We start from the raw sequence: 22,370 nt of genomic DNA on the forward strand, positions 1-22,370 counted from the left end.
CCCAGAATCTCTGGACAGGCTGACTGGTGAGGGGCTTTGCTCAATAAGCCAGTATGTAAAGACTGGAAGAGGTGCCTACTTCCTTAAATGAGCAGACACCAACACAAGGACCAATGATCTATATAATCCATGAAATACATCACTACCAAAAGAAACTAAGGAACCCCAATGCCTAATGCTAAAAAATGGAAATCTTTGAACTGACAAAGAATTCAAAATAATCCTCTTAAAGAAATCCAGTGAGCTATAAGAAAACAGATAGACAACTAAATGAAATTAGAAATACAATACATGAATAAAGAGCAAAATTAAAAAAAAAAAAAGAAACCATTAAAAAAACACACCCAGAAATCCTAGAGTTGAAGAATAAATGACTGAACTAAAGAATTCATGCTCTTGCCAGGCATCCTCATGAGAGTGCCATCATCTTAACCCCCTGCATGGCAATCCCTGATGCACACTGTGTTGCCCAGGGAAGACAGGGCAAACCGGAAGTCCAACTACTTCCTTAAGATCACCCAACTTCTGGATGATTATCCAAAATGTTGCACTGTGAGAGCAGACATGGTGGGGCTCCAAGCAGATGCAGCAGATCCACATGTTCCTGCAGGGGAAGGTGGTAGTGCTAATGGGCAAGAACACAGTGATGCACAAGGCCATCTGAGGGCATCTGGAAAACAACCCAGCCTTGGATAAACTGTTGCCTCACATCTGGGGAAATGTAGAGTTCACCAAGGAGGACCTCACTGAGGTCAGGGACATGCTGTTGGCCAATATGGTGCCAACTGCTGCCCACGCTGGTCCATCGTTCCTTGTGAAGTCACTGTGCCATCCCAGAACACTGGTCTGGGGCCCAGGAAGACCTCCTTCTTCCAGGCTTTAAGCATCACCACTAAAATCTCCAGGGGCACCACTGAAATTCTGAGTGATGTGCAGCTGATTAAGACTGGAGACAAAGTTGGAGACAGTGAAGTCACAGTGCTGAACATACTGAACATCTCCCCCTTCTCCTTTGGGCTGATCATCCAGCAGGTGTTTGAAAATGACAGCATCTACAACCAGGAAGTGCTTGACATCACAGAGGAAACTGCATTCCCGTTTCCTGGAGGGTGTCCACAATGTTCAGTACCCCATTCCATCATCAATGGGTGTAAGTGGGTATTGGCTTTGTCTGTGGAGACTGATTGCACCTTCCTACTTGCTGAAAAGGTCAAGACCTTCTTGGCTGATGCCTCTGCATTTGTAGCTGCTGCCCCTGTGGCCGTTACCACCACTGCTGCTGCTGCTGCAGCCCCAGCCAAGTTTGAAGCAAAGGAAGAGTTGGAGGAGTCAGACAAGGATATGGGACTTGGTCTCTTTGACAAATTCCCCAAAAGCAACCGCACAGCCAACTTTATTTGTGAAACAAGGAAAATGAAGGCTTACTTCTCTTAAAAAATAAAATAAAATAATTCATAAAAAGCTTCAATAGAAAACTTTCAGAAAATTAGTGAACTAGAAGACAGGTCATTTATATCATCTAATCAGAAGTGCAAAAGAATGAAAAAGAGTAAAAAAAAGCCTACATGACTTATGGGATACCATTAAAAGAAACAATCTATGCATTAGTGGAGCCTCAGGAGGAGACGAGGAGAAAGCTTATTTAAAAAATAATGGTAAGACCTTGCCAAAACTGGGAAGAGATTTGGACATCCAAGTTCATGATGCTAATAGGTAACTCCCAAATTCCAAACCCAAAAAATCTTCTCCAAGACATATAGTAAAACTCTCTAAAATCAAAGACAAAGAGGGAATTTTAAAATCAGCAAGGGAGAAATATAAGGGAACCATCATAAGGCGATCAGCAAATATCTTAACAGAAACCTTGCAGACCAAGAGACAGTAGAATGATATATTCAAAGTGCTGAAATAAAAAAGATTCCAAACCAAAATACGTTAGCTCGCAAAGTTTTCTTTCAGAAATGAGATAAACTTACACAAATGAACACAAGCTGAGGGAATTCATCACAACTAGACCTGCTTTACAAGAAATGCTGAAAGAAATTCTTCAAGATGAAATAAAAGAACACTAAGTAATAAAATGAAAACATGAAAATACAAAACATACTGGAAAAGGTAACTATATAGCTAAATTCAGAATACTCTAATATTGTAAAATGGTGGTGTGTTAATCACTTAACTCTAGAATAAAGATCAAAAGACAAAAGTATTAAAAATAACTATAGCTACAATAATTTATTAATGGATACACAATATAAAAAGAGGTAAATTGTGACATCAAAAAAATTATGGGGGTACAGTTTTTATACCGATCCAAATTGTTATTAGCTTAAAATAGACTATTACATAGGATCTCTTACATAAGCAAAAACCTACCAAAAAAAATACACAAAAAACAGAAAGGAAGCAAACAATACCACTATGGAAAATTATCAATTCACAAAGAAAGACAGTAAAACAGAATGGAGAAAGAAGGAACAAGGCAATTACAAAACAGCCAGAATACAATATGATATACCTCTCAAAAATTACTAATTAATAATTATGCATCAATATCCTTACCTATCAAAAATTACTATAAGTGTAAATGGATTAAATTCTCCAAATAAAAAGCAAATTGTCTGAATGGATTAAAAAACAAGTGCCCAGTATATTTTGCCTGCAAGAGACTCATTTCAGCTTTAAGGACACATGCAGGCTCAAGGTAGAGGGAAAAAAAAATACTGTATGTAATAGAAAAACCAAAGGAGAGCCAGAGTAGCTATACTTGTATCAGGCAAATAGACTTTAAGTCAAAAACAGTAACAGAAAACAAAGAAGGTCAATATAGAACAATAAAAAGGTCTATTCATCAAGAAGATGTAACAATCATAAGCATACATGTATTCAACATCACAATACCGAAACATGTTAAGCAAATCTGAAGAAATAGACAACAATACAATAATAGTAGGACATTTCAATATCCCATTTTCAACAATGGATAGATCATCCAAACAAAATCAGTAAGGAAACATTGGACTTGAACTATGCCATAAGCCAAATTGACCTAACAGAGATATTCAAAACATTCCTTCCAACAACAACTGAACACACATTCTTCTCAAGTGCACACAAAACATTCTCCAGAAAATATCGTACGTTAGGTCATAAAACAAACCTTAGCAAACGTAAGAAGACTCAAATCATATCAAGTAACTTTTCTGACCATAATGGTATGAAACTGCTGTGTTTCCCCCAAAATAAGATCTAACTGGAAAATAAGACCTAGCATGATTTTTAATAAGACATTCCCTGAAAATAAGCCCCAAGGCATTTTCTGGAGCAAAACTTAATATAAGACCCAGTCTTATTTTGGGGGAAACAATACTGTATTAAATACTTTAAAATTGTTAAGAGTAAATCTTAAATCTTAGCACACACAAAAAAGGTAATTATGTGAGGGGATTGAGGTGCTAACTAATCTTATTGTGGTAACCATTTTGCAACATATACATGTATCAAATCATCACATTGGATACCATAAACTTACATATATTATATGCTGATAATACCTCAATTAACCTAAAAAAAATAAAGGGGAAAATGTTGGGCTGGGGTAAAACAATATGTCAGGGTAAATCTGGAACATCAGTGAAAGAGTGCGTCTCCTACTTAGATTCCTTCTTTCATTTTATCACATCCATATAAAAAAATCTCCTGAAATCTATTTTTTTAAATAAATGCTAATATGTTAATTTCATATGTCATGGTGGGTGTTTGTCAACATTTCTTAAGTGACCCTATCATTTTTCTTTATGCAATAGAAACTTATTCAAGTGAAAACACATGCTTAAGAAAAAAGTGAATGATACATGAATAGAAACATCTAGTCCCGCCTGATCTTAAGTCTAACATGACAAAAGCAATTAATTTTGGTAAGTTAAAATGTTAATTTAATGTTAATGTTAAATGTTAATTTAAGTGGAAGGTGTCAATTAATCTGGTTGGCATTTTGATAAGTGCTCAAAATTTCACTTATATCCCAACTGCTAGGTAGCAATGACAAGTACAATCACATTTTTAAAAGGTAAAAACATTAAAAAGTTAAGTATGCATACATAGCAAACATTAAGAGCCAGGTTTGAGTCTGTAATAGCAGAACAGATAATACACGCTTTTCAGCGTGACCAAAGACGAGCAGAGCTCACGTACTGCGAGGTGCCCTTCCTCACAGCCAAGCAGGTCTGGGGTACAGGCTCAGCGTGGTAGCCACAAAACAGGACACAGTGATCCCGGCGTGCTAGGCCTTGCTCAGACCCACGTGGGTACTATGTGCAGACATGGGAACATTAGAAGGGGCTCGTTTATAAATCAGGCAGGCAACCAGTCAGGTAGAAAACACACTGTATCTGAAATGAGTGAAGAAACTGGAATTTTATGTGAAAAGAAAAACACTTAGAAGGAAGCCATTACATCACTATTACCAATGATTGGCAAAACTTCAGATTCAAAACAGTACCAGCCATGTGCATTTTTCTCCCATTTCCACCTCCATGAGCAATACAATTTCCAGAAGAGTGAAAGAGTGCTGGCATATAGAGCAGAGAAAAGGAAGATACACTGAGAAAGCTGCGGCCGAGGAGAGGATTTACTGCCCATGGAACCCAGACGACACCGAGCACTCAGAGACGCAGTGTGAGGGAGAGGTGTGACGCTGACTGGGTCTGCTACGGGACCACTGGCTCCATGTCTGTGTGCTGTGCAGCCTGCAGGTCTATCCTCACCCCCAACCATGACCAAAGAAAGACCAGAGAAAATGACAGTGCACTTGGCAACACAAAGTTACAACGCAAAAATACAATAATTAAGTGGAGGGGTTGGATGAGAAAGTCTCAAGAAAGCAAAGCAAAACCTGAGATGGAAACTCTAAGAGGAAGGTAAGTGACAAAACAGTTTAAATCCACTGATAAAATTTAAAACTAGAGAAGAAGGAAGTAAATCATCAAACAATAATATAATAATATTTCCCTAAATTGAAAGGAAACATAAGACTACAAATTGAGAGGCCTAGTGAGTGTGCAGGAGGAATACAGAAAAAAGGACAAACTTAAAACACTTCTACATGAAACATCACAATAACAAAACTACAAAGAAAAGTATAAAAATTATCAGAAAGAAAATGCAGATCACCTACAGATAAGGATGAGACTAGCAGTAGGCTTCTAATCAGCAACAATGCTAGTTAACAATAAAGAAATGTTTTCAAAGTCCTAAAAGAAAACAAGTTACAACTTAGAATTTTATACCTGATGAAATAAATGATCAGTCAAGAATGAGGATAGAATTAGACATTTACAGATATTCATAGACAAATCTTAGGGAGTTAATTCACGATGAACTCAAGGGAAAAATAAAGTGTTAAATAAGAAAGAGGATGGAAACTGGGAAAGAAATGAAGGTAAGCCCCAGGATGACATTTAACAGCAGACCAAGACAGGGATCGGTTTACAGAAATTAGAGGAGAGAGAAAAATTCTGGGAGGAAAAACTCCAAGAAAAATCTGATTCGATAGTAGAAGCAAAGAATGCAAAAAAAGAAAAGCTAAGCAACCAGTAAAACCAAAACGTCATGGACCAAGTATAATGCCTCCAGTAGAAATTAAAACCAGAGACACAATGGATCCCAAGGAACAGAGAGAATGCGTAAGACTCTGAAGGGTAATAATAATATGGTAAAGAGGCATAAGTGACTTCTACCAAGAACTAACATGAAAAGTAATTAGAAAACTGGGAAGAAGAAAAAAAAAACAACCCATGCACACAGGTACAGAGAATAGATTGGTGGTTGCCAGAGGTGGGAAGTAGGGGGTGGGGAAAATGGATAAAGTGAGGCAAAAGGTACAAACTTGCAGTTATGTTTCCCTGAAAATAAGACCCAGCCGGACAATCAGCTCTAATGCGTCTTGTGGAGCAAAAATTAATATAAGACCCAGTACTATATTATATTATATGTATTATATTATATCATATCATACCCGGTCTTATAGTAAAATAAAACTGGGTCTTATATTAATTTTTGTTCCAAAAGACGCATTAGAGCTGATGGTCTGGCTAGGTCTTATTTTAAAGGAAACACGGTATAAAATAAGTAAGTCATAGGGATGCAATGTACAGTATTGTGACCATATAGCTAATGCTGTTTTGTACATTTGAAGGTTGCTGAGAGATCTTAAAAGTTGTCATCACAAGAAAAAAATTTGTAACTACGTATAGTGATGGATGTTAACTAGACTTATCATGATCCTTTTACAATATATACAAATATCAAATCATTATGTTGTATACCTGAAACAAATACAGTATTTCAATTTTATCTCAATAAGAAAAGAAGGGAGGGAGGGGAAGGGGGAGGGAAGAAAACTAAGACTGTAATTCTTCTGTACGTACTTGATTTTCTAACCATGCACATGTGTCTTGGGTTTTTAAACTTCTGGTGAGGTACATATAGAGGAGGTCATAGACTCACTCTATGTTTGCTCGAAAGAGCACAGAAAAGTTTCATGAGGGGCAAATTTGGATTCAATATAAAGAATAATTTTCTAACCCTAAAGGTATTTCGAAGTAAAGCAAATGAATTGAACACCGGGAGAATCCAAGCAGAGACTGAATGGCCGCCCAGATGGGATGCTATAAAAGGGATTCTTGTACTGAGTGGAAGTAAGCAACACATTCAACTATTCATTCAACAAATGAGCTAAGGGGTTTCCAACTCTGATACACCTCTTTGCTCCCACGTAGGATCCATTCCATTAGCAGACAATAACCTCTTTAGGTGTGAGAGATATTACTCACAATAGAAAGTTTAGTACTGGTGGCAGGCTTAAGGTAGAAAAAGAAGAAAATGAGAAAAGATAAAGTGAAATGAAAGAAGGGTTGGAATTTATACAGTGGGAGCGATTATGTATCCTCACGTCAAATGGCCTCAGTACTTAACTGACTGTAAGCAACAAGAAAAGTATATTGGAATGGCCTATGATAGTTATACTTTAAAATATTCAAATATTTCAGAATGGCCTATATTAATCTTACCATATGCTATTATTTGCTTGGTAAGTAGAAATCAATATTCACAATTAGAATATTTAAAATTTCTAATAGAATTTTAAATCCGTAAAAGTATAAACTATGAAAGAAGAGCAGCGTGCCCACGCTACACTGGATTCCTCTCTTACCAGTCATAACCGACAGCAAAGGATGACTCAATCACAGGAGCAATGAGTTTTGCAGCTGTCATGATGTATTTTTCTGCCATGGCTTTCCTATACCAAACAAACAAAAGAATTATTTAGGAACATGGCATAACATTCTTTTTCTTAAGATTTAAGTGTGAACATTTTCTATCAAATGAAAGCTTACGGTATGGTGGACAGTTCTACTAGAAATCTATTATAAGTCAGGTTCAAAGCCATGACTGCCGTCCAGATCAATGGTTCATTTTTTCCCTACCTTATATGATGCTTGCTGGCAAACTAAAGAAAGAGACACTGGAGAGAAAAAGGCTCTGCAGCTGACGTTACATATGTGCACTGTCTGTGGACGTGAAGGGGAAGGGTGAGAACGGCCACACAAGAAACTGTGTGGTAAGTAAAACCGAATACCACATGACTATAGATTCACTTCATTCATTTCATACAAACGGAACCACAGAATACATGGTCTTTGTGTCTGGCTTTCATTTATCATAATGTTTTCATAGTTAATGTGTATTGTAGCATTGTGTATCACTACTTCATTCCTTTTCATGGCTAATAAGTATTCCATCGAATAGACCATATGTTACTTATCTGTTCATTGGTTGTGGACATTTGGGTTGTTTCCACTTTTTGGATATTATAATGCTGTTATGAACATTCGTGTATAAGTTATTGTGGCCATATGCTCTAATTTCTTTTGGATGTATACCTAGGAGAGAAGTTACTAGATTATATGGTAAGTCTATGTTGAACCTTCTGACAGACTCCTAGACTGTTTTCCAAAGTGGCTGTACCACTTTACATTTCCACCATCAGCATAAGATTTCAATTTCTCCACACGCTCGCCAACACATTACATCTGTCATTTTGACTAGTCACACCAGTGCTGTGATAAAGAGGTCCAACTTGACTCTTTTCCCTGAGGATACCCATTGTCCCAGCGTTGTTGAAAAGACTGTCCTTTCCCCAGTGAATCATCCTGGCACATTTATTGACTATAAATGTAAGAGTTTATTCTGGACTCTCAATTCCATCCCAATATAGGTCAATCTTTATGTCTTGACTGTTGTAGCTTTGTAGTTCGAGTCCATCAACTTTGTCTTCTTTTTCAAGATTGTCTTGTCTATTCTGGATCCCTTACATTTCCCTATGAACTTTAGGATCAACTTGTCACTTTCCTGAAAAACACTGCTGGGATTTACATTGAATGTATAAATGGAATACATTGACTCTAAAAAGTAATTTGGGGAGCATCGCCATCTTAACAATATTAAGTGTCTATCCATAAATGTGATGTTTCATAATTTTCAGAGTATAAGTTTTGCATTTCATTTAAATTTATTCCTGTTTTTATGCCATTGTAAATGTAATTGTTAATTTCATTTTGTATAGTTCATTGTATAGTATATTTCTATAGTATACACATTGACCTCTTACTCTGCAGCCTTGCTGTAACTTTTTAGATTCTAAAATATTATGTATGATATTCTACATTCAAGATCATGTGTTCTGTAAACAGGTAGTTTTACTTCTTTCTATCCAGTCTGGATCTCTTACTCCCTTTCCTGACTAATTTTCATAGCTAGAACCTCCAGCACATGGTGAATAGACCTGGTGAGAGTAGATACCCTTCTGTTGTTCTCAATCTAAGGGGAGAAACATTCAGTCTTCCACCATTGAGTGTGATGTCAAACTGTGGGTTTTCATAGATGTCCTACACCAGACTGTGGCACCTCCTTTCTACTCCTAGCTTGTTAAGGTTTTTTGGTTTGTTTAGCATGAAAGCATATTGAATTTTGTACCAAAAAAAGTATGTTTGGGTTTATACCAAATGACCATGTTGTTTTTGTCGTCATTCTATTGACACCCTGTGTTATATTGATTTTTAGATGGCAAACCAATGTTGCATTCCTAGGAAAATCCCACTTGGTCATAGTGCATAATCCTTTTTATTTTGACAGTACTTCGGTTTGCTAATCTTTTCTTAAGGATTTTGCATCTATATCCATAAGATATTGATCTATAGTCCCTCCTCCCCTTTTTTTGTACTGTCTTTGTCTTATTTTGGTATTAGCATGATACTACCGTGTTTCCCCCAAAATAAGATCTAGCCGGACAATCAGCTCTAATGCATCTTTTGGAGCAAAAATTAATATAAGACCTGGCATTACATTATTTATATTATATTATATCATATTATATTAAAGACCCAATCTTATATTATAGTAAAATAAGACCGGGTCTTATATTAATTTTTGCTCCAAAAGACGCATTAGAGCTGATTGTCCGGCTAGGTCTTATTTTCGGTGAAACACAGTAGCTTCATAAAATGAACTATTTTCTGGAAGAGATTGTGTAGAAATGTTGTTAATTCTTCTTTAAACATTTACTAGAATTCTCTAGTAAAACCACATGGGCCTAGAGATATCTTTTTTGGGAGTTTTTAAGTTATAAATCCAATTTCTCTAATATTTATAGGGTTCTTCAAATGAGCTATTTCGCATTAGGTGAGTTGTGGTAGCTTGTTTTCAAAAAAGTGGTCTATTTAATCAAAATTGTCAAATTTATGTGTATAGGGATGTTTGCAGTATTCCCTATTATTCTTGTGATGTCTGCAGGGTCAGCAGTGAGAGCCTCTGTATTGTTCCTGATGTTGGTAATTGCGTCTTCTCTCTGTTTTCTTTGTTAGTTTTATTAAAAGTATTTCACTGATGTTCTATGTTGTTTCTCTCTTTCCAGTGTGAATGATTTCTATTCTTTATTATTTCTTTCCTTCTGCTTCCTTTGGGTTGATTTTGCTCTTCTTTTTGTAGGTTCTTGAGCTAGGAGCCTAGGTTACTGATTTAAAACTTTTCCATTGTCATGCTAATTGCTTTCCCTGTACGTGTTGTTTTTTTCTGCCTCATTTCAAAGCTTGGTCTTTAATTTTCAGAGTTTCATCATCATATATCTTTACTTGGATTTCCTCGGATTTGTCCTCTTTGGGATTCCCTTAGTTTCTTGTATTGTAGGTTTATTTTTCTTGCCAAATTTGGGGCATAATTAGCCATTCTTCCGTTAGCCTAATCTCTTCTCCTCTCCTTACCAGACAATGATGACACAAATGTTAGATCTTTTGTTAGAGTCCCAGAAGTCCCTGCGGCTCTGTTCATTTTTGTTTTTTCGTCTCTTTTCCCTCTGTTGGCTAATTTCCATTTCCTATCTTCCAACTCACTGAACCTTTCCTCTGTCCCCTTCGTTCTTCTGTTGAGTCTGTCCATTGAACTTTTTATTTCAGTTATTGTATTTTTCAGTTCTAAAATTTCCATTTGGCTCTTCTTTATATCTTTCATTTATTTGCTGAAACTATTTCTTTTCTGAGGGTTCCTATTTTTTAATTTGTTTTAAGCATGTTCATAATTGCTTGTTGAAGTCTTTTTTATCACAGTTGCTTTCACATTTACCAGATAATTCTAACATGTCTATCATCTCAACGTTGGCATCTATTGATTGTCTTTTTTCATTCAGTTTGAGATCTTCCTGGTTCTTGGTATGATGAGTGATTTTTGATAAAAACTTGGACATTTCTGCATTATGACACTGAATTTTATTTAAGTCTTCTGTTTTGGCTGGATTTCTTGATATTAATCCAGCAGGGGAAGAAGAGACATCACTTCATTATTGTTAGATAAAAGAAGTCTGTTTCTCCACATGGCCTCCTTTGACACCCAAGGTGGGAGGGTTCCTTATTTCTGCTGGGTGGGGTAGGGGGTTCCTACTCCTGCCACAGTTCCATGGTGGGGTTACCGTTGATGATTCCTAACTCTCCCCAGGAGAGAAGGGGAGAAGTGCCTCATTACTGCTCGGTGGGGTGCAATTCGAGGCTCCCCATATGCTGTCACTGACACCACAGACGCGTGGGACTCATTAAGGGCCTTTGGGGATTAAACTCCTGGCTCCCTATTTGGCCTTTTGGGGTATTGGATGTCTCCTAGCCTTGTGAGGGTGGAAGTCTAGGCTCCCACCTGGCATTTGCTGGTATGCATGGGGGTGGGGTCAGGTTTTTGTTTTTTTTCTGTGTGAAAACTTTTTTCTAAAAGTTTTCTGTCTTGCTAGCCGACCCCTTTCCTTATCCTTTGGCTACAGAAAGCATGCTTTTTGTTAATTTGTTTGTTTAATGTACCCACCAGAATTTTCTGATAACCAGCTCTGTCAGCTCCAAGTCTGGAACAAGAGAGGAACTCACTGCCATGTTATTCGTCATGTTATTTGTCAGGTCCTGAGGTCCCTCGCTGATCTGCCCTCTTCTCTCCACCTTTTTTGTTATATATATTTGTTTTATATACAATTTCCAGGGTTTCTATTTGTACTCACTGGGAAGAACAGCAAAAAGTACATCTACTCCCAAAAATCCACATCTCTATTTTATTTTTAATGTTAAACTAATTCCTAAAGACTGAGGGCCACCCACACATATGATGGAACATTATTCAGCCTTAAAAAGGAACTCCTGTCACATGTTGCAACATGGAAGAACCTTGAGGACATTGTGCTAAAGGCAGTAAGCCAGTCACTGAAGAACAAACACTGTGATTCCACATATATGAGGCCCAGACCAGTGAAATGCAGAGAGACAGAATGGAGAATGGCAGTTGCCAGGGCCTAGGGGAGGGGGCTGGGGAGCTGTTGTTCAGTGGGCACAAAGTTCTGGAGACTGGTTACAAGTCAAGGCAATGTATCTAACACTACTGACCATGAAGAATGATGCACTGTGGCTAAGATGGAAAATTTTATGTTATGTGTATTTTACCACAACTGAAAAGAAATTAAGGGCCCTCTATCATATGATCTATTCCTAATATACCTGCTGCATATTCAATAAATATTAGAACTTTTAAAACATACTTGGCAGAGACTAGGTACCATACTGGAGAAAGAAAGAAATGAAATAAATAGAAACTATTTTGTCTTTGGGAGTTGAAATTTAATTAGGAGGCTGGACAAAACTACATAAAGATACACTTTTTAAAAATAAAAGTACCATGTTTCCCTCAAAATAAGACCTAGCTGGACCATCAACTCTAATGCATCCTTTGGAGCAAAAATTAATGTAAGACCCAGTCTTATTTTATTATAAGACCAGGTCTTTATAATATAATATAATATAATAATATAATATAATATAATATAATATAATATAATATAATATAATATAATATAATATATAATATAATACCGGGTCTTATATTAATTTTTCCTACAAAAGACGCATTAGAGCTGATGGTTCGGCTAGGTCTTATTTTCGGGGAAACACGGTAATATAAACAAAATTCCAACACTGCACTAGATGCAGAGGGAAAGTGAATTACAAAGAAATAGTAAGAGTAACTGAGTATGAATCACTAGGATCAGCATGAGGACTGAGATTATTTTGAAGGAGAAAAAGAGAATCCAGTATAGAAATGATGAAACAATAGGACTATTCAAGAAATATACTGCACACAGCAAGTGTCAAAAGAAATAATCAGACAGCACATTCAACCGTTTTTGTAAAAATTTAACCTACATTTAGTTTTAAGTGCCCAAAATATTACCTTTCACGTTCCATTTGCCTTAGATGATCATTTTTTATAGCTTCAATTACTAGATTAGTATGTGTATCATCCTAGGAAAATAAAATTAGGGGGAAAACACGAATAATTCAGAAATAAACACCAAGAACATAGATTTCTAATCGACCTCACAACTAACTAGTTGTACAAACTGAAGAGTAAATTAATCTTTTTATACTACTTTTCCTTAAGTAAAGTAGAACTTTTTCTTATTTCTGATTATCTATCACATTGCCCAGGGAACTGCGCAGATTCTGAGCAGCTGATAAAAGGGCATGCTGGAAAGAATAGGACCAAGTACACAGAAGCTGTGTGATATAAATTCTAAACTCAAATATAAATGCTTTAATGATCATAAGTTACTTGGTCTGAGACATAGGTCTATTTCCTATTAAAAACACAGATGATTTTTTTCACAACATATATTCTTTTTTCTCACTATGAAAGTAATATATAATAGTTAATGTTTACCCAGCGCTAACTATATTCCAGGTACTGTTTTAAGCATTTTGCAAGCATTACCTCATTTAGTCCTCACAATCCTGTAAGGTAGGTTATTATAATTAGTCCTATTTTACTTATAAGGGAACGAAGACACAAGGAGAGTGAGTACTAAGTAGTGGAGCCAACCACTGAACTGCAATACCCTGACAGTTTATTTAAAAAATCTGTTAAATTCAACTTATGAAATTGAAATTATCGTACCATTTTGATCTATAAATACAGGCAATTTCATGTGGTTTCACTTTATATGAAATAATATAGTAGTCTACCAATAATTTATGTGTAAAAATCTGAAAAGTATTTTAAGAGCATTAAGAATATTAATCTCATTGCTCAGAAACCACTGTTTCTATTTTGGTGTATTTCTTTCCAGTTTATGTTCATGTATGAATGTATATCTGTATTTTTTCACTTAACATTGTGTAATATTTCCTCGTGTCTTTGAAAATATGACTTTTGTATTATGCTGCACTCTATTATTAAGGATGAGGAATTACTTCTTTTCATTCTTGATGTAGTTAGTACATATGGTTTTAATTTCCTCTGCTCAGCAATGACTAAAGAAAAAAATCTTTGGGGTTCCTTGGTCAAGATACTACTCTTAAAGAATGGCATGTAATCTTATTTTTCCTAAGATTCTCCTTTTTTTTCCTCACTAAAATTGTACAGTCAGTCTGTACTATAATCTGTCAGTTTTAACCATAACCTCTAGCCCTATTATAATGGTATCCTATTCTCAACCTAATAAATAACAAACGAAAATGATGAAACACATTAATTAAATTTATTTCATTAAAACACATTAATACAAGGCTGCGAGAAATCTAAGAAGTCACCCATTCCAACCTTTTCATTTCTGGAAACAGAAAAGCATAGATCACGAAGAGCTGGCTACATAAGTCTTCCTCATACTCACACTTGGTGAAATGTATTTATCATCGTCATCGATTTCTAATGGAACAGCAATCAATTTCTGAAATGCCTTCTTCATTTTTTCTCGATCTCCAACAGCAAAGTAGCTGAGAATGAGGTTGAAGCCTGCCTTCAGATTTGGTGCCATACTCATTATGTGCTCAAATGAATTAATGGCATCAGAATACTGGCCAGTTTTAATAAATGCAACCCCAATATTCTGCATGATTTTAATCCTGAAGAGAGAGAAACATGGATCAGTTTCAAAAGTTTGAATTCTTCAGCATGGTAGTCAAGGAGTTCCACAAATAATTTCTTTCTTTTCTTTCCCACTTTACTTCTTATTTCTTTGGTTTTGTTAAAGCTTTACTGAGGCTTAATTCACATATCATAAAATGCTTTAGTATCTGGCTCCATGATTATTGCTATATTCGCACAGCTGTGGAACTGTAACCACGTTCTTACTTTAAGTCATTTCCGTCACCCGAAAAAGAGAACCTGTGCTCATCAGGAGTCACTCTCCATCCTCACCTCCAGCCCCGGGCAACACTAATCTCCTTTCTGTCTGGTTGTGCCTTTTCTAGACACTGCACATAAATGGAGTCATACAATACGTGATGTGTTTTGTGTGTGCTTCTCTCAACCAGCACAATCTTTTGAAGGCTCCCCCACATTGCAGCACTCCATTCCTTTTATATTGCCAAATTGTATTCCATAGTCTGGATATGCCACACTTTATTCAATCTAATGCCTACATGATGCACATTGTTTCGCTTTTGGCAATTATGAATAATGCTGCTATGTACACTCACATACAATCCTTTGCAACAACATGTTTTCATTTATCTTGGGTATATACCTGGGAATGGGACTGCTAGTCAGATGGTAAGTCTGTTTCACTTTTTTTTTTTTAAATTTATTGGGGTGACAATTGTCAGTGAAATTACATAGATTTCAGGTGTACAATTCTGTATTACATCATCTATAAATCCCACTGTGTGTTCACCACCCAGAGTCAGTTCTCCTTCCATCACCATATATTTGATCCCCCAAGTCTGTTTCACTTTTGAAGTAACTGTCTAATTAAATAATTCCAAAGTTGTCTGCACCATTTCACATCCCCAATGTTCTCTACATCCTCTTCAATACTTGCTATTGTCTGGCTTTCGATTATAGACATTCTAAAGGTTGTGATCCCACCTTATTTTTAACCACTCCCCAACATAATCCCCCAGTTTCAACTAAATGTGTTTCTTCATAATTCTCTGATCGGATCGTGAACACCAATTTGCCTGACTCTTTTCACGGTGTCCCCCGCCTTCTTTCTTCCTCACTTTAGTAACCCATCTCAAGTACACCTCTTTCATAAAGCCTTTCTTGACCATTCTTGTTCTCAATAATTATTCCTTTGATTACTATAGCACCTATTATTGATTATCAAGCACTTAACATATACTGTCTAATATTATTAATTTTTCCTAAAATGCTCAAAAATTCTTGGCCTTACCACAGTTAAAAGTACCTCCAGGGCACTGTGTTCTATAAGCCAGATATTTACCGATGATAATAAGATATTGTGCATAAGTCAGAAACAAAAGATCACTGAAGGTGGTATTTATAATTAAATTAACTTTCAGAGAGAAATTGTACTGTACCTAGGGAAAATTATGACCAGTAAATATCCTGGAAACCTTCTGTGTTCCCAAGGTTATTACCTGGCCATAAGGTAATTTACTGTGTCTGCCCTTGAAATATTGTAGGAATGGAAAATATCCCAGCTCCTTCCCCCTCCCCCACTTTTCTGAGATTCAGAAGCAATCACTTCCTCTCATGATTTCACTCTCAACTGATAGCAAGAATGTCAGAGGGTCTAAATTTCTATCCTTGCATTCTGGGGTCTGGTATGTTCTAAAGGACTGTTGTTTTGACTTTGTGTTTGCAGTAAGCTGTATTTACTGGTTATTCCCTATATTAGCCAATTAGCTTAGTTTTATTTCAACTGATCATACATTATGCCTTTAACCTTTAACTTGTCATTCTATAAATGTGTGCAAGTAGCCATAAGAGGACAGAACAAAATACGACAGACATCACATAAATCTAATACCTCTCATGTACAAACACCTCAAAATGTTCAGTCTACTGACAACAAGTCAGAAAAGTTACCTCGTTCCTGAAAAGGAACACTTACATTTTACGAAGTTATAATTACATAAACTCACCTCATTTCTTTATGGACACTTGGAATTTGATCTAATGCCATCCGGTAGAATTTAATGGCTTTGGAATAATTTCTTTGCTTTAAATAAATATTTCCCATATTCACTTTCAATCTTCCTAATTAAAAAAAAAGAATGTATAATATTCTATACTTTTCACTTTTTCTATATTTTAAATCACTTTAATTCACATTATTTGAAGCTTTTCTCAAGTTATGAAGGCTCACACACTACCAAAAATTCTCCCTTTAAAATAATTATACGATTTTCATGTATCCACACACCAGTTCTATGGAACTTAGGAAATGGAACTTAAGACAGATGGATTCCTAAAAATACCACTAGAAAACATTTATTTACATTATAAAACTAGAGCTGTGTTCTTCTAAGAAAAATGCAGGATTTAAAAATTAGACTTCATAATGCCACACTCATTTTAATATGATATTAAAAGAAAATGATATTGATAAACTTTACTATTGCTGCCAAAAAATTACACGCTATAAACGCTAGATATAAACTATAGCCTCTTGGTGGTAAATTCTACGAGGGGAAACATGTTCAATGGAGTTGTTATGCTTCATTCTACTTGGATGACAGAGTATCTTTTTGGTTTACTATTAGGTAATATACCTCATACCAACTGTATGTCCTCATTGGTACTTGTGTGGGTTTTCAAATAAATAGTATCTTTAAGCAGGACACCTCTATATAAATACAAATTTATTTAGAATGTAGATAGTGTCATTGTAAGAAACCAGAAAGTAAGGAAATGTAAATGAACACAACAAAAGAACTATACTTATTACAAAAACCGGTTATATACACCTACCTGCATTGCTAAATATCTTATTTTTCACTATAACTTGATATGTGTTTAGTGCTTCAGCATACATGTCATTAGCTGAATATTGACTGGCCAAGTTGAAAAGAACCTAAGGAAAAAAATATTGCAAAAAGACATGTAATGACCATTTTAGGCCCCTTTTGCCTGTACGCTTTCTAGAGATTAAAATCCTATAACAAAGTTAGCTGCTTATATCAAGACACCCAACCAATTAGAAAATGAAGTAGACAGAAAATCTCACATTCCAAATGAACCAGAACATTGAGACAGGTAAGGCTGTCCTCTGAATTTCACCTTAACTTTCTATGTATTCTTTCTGATTTAGGTAGTTTTTGCCATCCATTAGTCTCAGGAAGACCCACAAAGAATAAATGTGTATTGTTAATGTTGCTGATGATAAAACAAATAAGAACAGTATTGGGGATATTCTCTCATAAATACCGGGGGTGCCAAAAAAAATATATGCAAGTGGACACTTAGGTCAACGCTGCTCAAACAGTAGTTGCCGTAATCAGAAGTGTCTGGATGCTGATGGTAACCACTCTGAAGTCAAATGTCATCGGTATATAGTGAGTATTACAATTTTAATATAGTTTTCCTTTCTCAAAATGTGTATACTTTTTTTTTTGGCACCCTCTGTATAAATTAAACATGTGGTAATATCTTAAACCTTTATCTGAATAGTATTTCTCCATATGCAAAATTATAATTTAAGTCATTAAGTTATAGCAAATTATATTCCTAGAGGTAAAAAAAATTGTTATTATAAATTATTCCCTATTCTAAAGATGCCATGGAACTTAAAAATATTAGCTGTAAGTAGTAAATATCTAAACATTCTTCTTATTCAAAGTTTCAGAGATCCTTTTTTCCCATCTGTTTGGCATATGAAGTCTTTTCCCACTGAAAATACACCCTTTTAAACAGCAATATAAACATCAAGGAACTGTCTTTTCAGAATTAAAGACATTTTGCTAGAAATTAGCATTGTTTTTACTACCTTCACAGGACATTGTCTTATTAGTCTAGTTTGAAGTCCTCGAAAATCACACACCAAAAAATCCACATTAGAATCTCATTAAAGTAATCATACTGAATACAGCATAAATATTAGCAATCTTCAAGAAACAGTCACTGGCTGGTAGGTTTGTGAGTTCTTATTAAGTTATTAAAAATAACTAATTAACTAACTAAATTTAAAAAAGATCTTTGCACAGACCAAAGATGAGATTGCCTCATAAACTAAATTTAATTCTGGGAATCTGAGTTATTTTAAAAGTAAGAAAAAACAAGAAAGAAAAAAGATAAGAGACTTCTGGAATCTATAAATCCTAGCCAAAATAACTTTGTTCATATCACACTTACTGAGTAAGTTAAATCCAGGTTGATGTTTTCTGGAGTTGTCACTTGCTCTCGCTGCCTCACCAGCACTCTCTCCTTTCTTCCTGCGTCTTTCGCCTTTTCTAAGGCCTGAAATCAAGTTTACACTCTGAGCATTAGTTACAAGCATCTGTGCATTTGGGAAACACCCAAGGGCAGCTGGGCCGGGGCCCAGTGGTACACTACCACACACTCCGCTTGAAAGCAGAAGAATCCAGATAATAACACAGACTGTCTGTTTAAACTGGAGGTCACCATCAGAAAAATGTCATGTGCTTTCTCTGGGAAAGAAGAGGAAGTCTGAGGGATAAAATGGAGAGTAGATTTGCCCAAATCGAGTGTCTCTATCACTGCACCTTCCTCCACCACTGTTAGGTTTGACCATGCCCATTATTTCTTTTTCCTCCAACTCCTGAATCTTTGGATATTTTAATTCCATCTTGTGAGATAGGGATTTAGATGGATTTGTTTGGTTTCTGGGCTGCTCAAAATACAAACAAGTCAAAGGATAACTGCACTCAGTATTACAACATGCTTAGCTTGGCTTTATATCCTACTCAGGTTGCCAGGAAATTTCTGTTGATTTCCACTGAGAGAATGACCATCGACGGATTAATTCAACATGAGATTTTTTTCAGAACTAGATAAAAAAGCACCAGTTTTATGAGCAATAAAAATAGCTTCTCATACTGAACAATTCTTTCTAATGGTATTCATTAACTCTATAACTAATTCAATTTGCTAACTTGAACGAAAGCAAATTAAGAGAAAATACTTAATCACTAAAAAAAAGCAGAATGGGATTCCCAAAAAGCAAATCATGACCTCATAGTTTCCTTAGGAAGCAACATCCCAGGGCAGCGAGGCTGAAGTCAGAACCCACTGTGTGTGGACCATGGTCGCTGTGCTGTGCCTTCCAACAGGCTGAGTCAAACCCCACAGCCCACCAGGCCACAGAATTTAATCAACCGATGCCTTCGAACTTTTCTCCCCACCAAAATGACCAGTGTCAGAAACTACAAAATCAGCCAAGCTCTGATGTTTTGACATCAGCTTATGAAGCAGAGTTACAACTGCAAGATCTCCAAATAATTGCTTCCATGAAAACTCCAAGGTCAGTCAAGAGCAAAACAAAAGTCTTTACTATACATACGCTTGTCTGCGTGCATATGTAAAACCAGGTGCACAAACACACTTCACAATCCTGAATCCTATTAGTTTATGAACTTACCAACTTTAAGTCTCCACAGCTGTTGGCAATACAGCTTTCTTCTACCAACTCATTTACTTTCTTCTCTAATTGTCTAATCTTTTCTTCTGGACTATTAAAATAGGAAAGTAGGTGTACTTTGAGTCATTCAGTCACTAATAAAGTATCCTGAAATTTAATTTACTTGTAACATTTCCGTTATAAGTGCTTTTGAACTTTAAGAATAGGTCATAGGTAAGACACATGAATAAATGGCATTAAAGAGCAAATGTACTACTGTTCTTAATAATCACGTTATATAATTATTCATAAGAATAGTGAAAATAGCTAACACTTATTTCACATGAGTATAATTTCACATTGTGCTACATGCTTTACCCTAATTATGTCATTTATTCCTCATGATAACATTTGATACAAGCACTATCATTCTTTTTACTGGTAGGGAAACTGAGGTTTAGAGTGTTCAGTGTTACACCCAAGATCACACAGCCAGTAAGGTAGTATGTCAAGATGTAACCCAGAAGGTAACTCCAGGACCCACGCTATTATATTATCATCCCCAAAAGAAAGCAGATTCTTTTTTCAGATGTTATGGAAAATGAAAACTTTATCTTATGGTTAGGAAAATTGAAGCCCCATGTGGGGACAGAGCCAGGAGGGCAGTTTCCAGGCTCTGGGCCTCACGTGGAAAGGTGCTGGCTCGGGTAGTAAATGGCCATCAACTGTGATTAGATGGCCATCAGCTGTGGATACTTGGCCGTCAGCTGTAACCAGGGAGCCATTGGCCACTAATATAACTGCCGTGGCTACGCTAGCAGCAAATGGGGGCTAGCAAGAAGGTGGTGGCTGAGCTAGCAAGTGTGGATTGCGAGAGGCGGATGTCGCCAGCGAGAATGTAGTGGTATGACTACCCCATCTATGGCTCCATGGGTGTTCCTTTTTAGCCTCACCATGTCCTGCGTTCTTATGTGGGGAGCGGGAGCTGAGACCCCGCAGGCCGCTCTGCATGACACCCCATAAAAAAGATAATTGTTATTATTATTTACTACCAGATGGATACTGAAGAGAAGGTTTCTAACAAGATGAGAGGTTTAAACCCGGACTCCATTAGTAACAAACATAACACCCTCAAATCAGTCTGTGGGGACGGAGCCAGGAGCGCAGTTTCCAGGCTCTCAGCCTCATGTGGAAAGGTGCTGGCTCAGGTGGTAGATGGCCATCGGCTGTGATGGTTAGCCATTGGCCCCTGATATAACTAACGTGGCTACGCTGGCAAGAGAGAGGTGGGTTGGCAGAGAAGCGGATGGTGGATTGCGGCTAGCAAGTGCGATTAGCAAGCGGACTGTGGATTGCAGATCGTGATGATCCTACTTCCTGTGTCTTGCTCAGCTGCCAGCAAGACTGGGGTGCAGGAAGACCCCTTGTTGGGGTACTGGCGGATGTTTGCTTTTGTGTCTCGACCAGCCGCCATCGAGAATATAGTGGTGTGACTCCCCTACTTATGGCTCCTTTGTTGTTCCTTTGGGGCCTCACTCTATCCTGTGTCCACCAGCCGAGAGCGGAACCAGAGTTCCTGCATGACACAGTCAGCTTTCAAATATGACATTACTGTCGCTTTGCTCCCACTTTCTTCCAGCAAAGTACCACAACACTCTGAACACACATCAGTGCCTAAATAAAATTTTACTACAAGTATATTGGAATTCATCGCAGTTCTCTTAATCCTCCACAAGTGGGACTTTTAAAAAGAACAGAGGAATAAATTTAACAGTATAGCTTTGTCTATGGAATCATATTCTTTAGTGGAACCTGACTACAAGTTTAGTCAGGTGGGATACAAATTTTATTAATTTACAAAGATCTGCAAAATTCTAACTGAGAAATGGTCACAACAGGGGGTGGTTTTATAAAGGTTACAATGAAATACAGAATTCTATTTCCCAGTTGTCTGAAATAGTCTAATAAATTAACGATCCTACACCTGCCTTTGCTCCAGACTTCCTATTTTGTAAGAGAATAAACGTTCTTCTTGTGTGTGTTTCTGATGTGTCTTCTGTTAGTAGCTGAAAGGATCCAGAATGACATAATATTTAAATAAAACAGCACACTTTTATTAGCAGACATGCTGTCATTAACTAGGATACAAAGTAAACTGATCTTCTATAGAGGTTCCTTGTTAGTCGAAAAGGGAAATTATGTAATTTATACTCGTACAATAGCCCAAACACTGGCTTTAAAATTACAAATTAAAAACAGCTATTTTATAGAAGCAAAAGAGTATAGTGGTTAATAGCGCGAGCTCTGGAAACAGACAGCCTGGGTTCAGATCTCTGTCCTGCCACTTATTAGTGCCACCAAGTAAAGCCCTCTGTGCTTTACCTTCTTTCTCCAAGAACTAGTGATAGTAACAGCTCAGTCTTCTCCTAGCACAGTGCCTGGCACACACAGTATGCAGTAATGTTGGCTTCTA

The 22,370-nt window shown here is 36.6% G+C and overlaps 1 protein-coding gene and 1 pseudogene across 14 annotated transcripts in view; one reads left to right on the forward strand and one right to left on the reverse strand.

Moving 5' to 3' along the window:
* Positions 1-22,370, reverse strand: part of IFT88 (intraflagellar transport 88) — a 95,340-nt gene that overhangs the window by 54,884 nt on the left and 18,086 nt on the right. For all 13 annotated transcript variants that reach the window (XR_013993257.1, XR_013993258.1, XR_013993259.1 and 10 more), the window contains 7 exons: positions 19,919-20,009; positions 18,673-18,777; positions 17,293-17,395; positions 16,464-16,578; positions 14,246-14,477; positions 12,808-12,878; positions 7,214-7,300 (listed from right to left, as the gene is read on the reverse strand). Coding sequence is in view for 10 of the 13 variants with exons in the window: in XM_081047075.1 (XP_080903201.1) it covers positions 7,214-7,300; positions 12,808-12,878; positions 14,246-14,477; positions 16,464-16,578; positions 17,293-17,395; positions 18,673-18,777; positions 19,919-20,009 (804 nt within the window). In the remaining 3 variants the exon portion in view is untranslated. The remainder of the gene's footprint in view (positions 1-7,213; positions 7,301-12,807; positions 12,879-14,245; positions 14,478-16,463; positions 16,579-17,292; positions 17,396-18,672; positions 18,778-19,918; positions 20,010-22,370) is intronic.
* LOC308496331 (large ribosomal subunit protein uL10-like) lies at positions 475-1,434 on the forward strand (annotated as a pseudogene). The gene has a single exon. The product of its transcript is annotated as a large ribosomal subunit protein uL10-like (transcript).

Source organism: Rhinolophus hipposideros, assembly GCF_964194185.1.
Source record: "Rhinolophus hipposideros genome assembly, chromosome: 4".
Lineage (NCBI taxonomy): Eukaryota > Metazoa > Chordata > Mammalia > Chiroptera > Rhinolophidae > Rhinolophus > Rhinolophus hipposideros.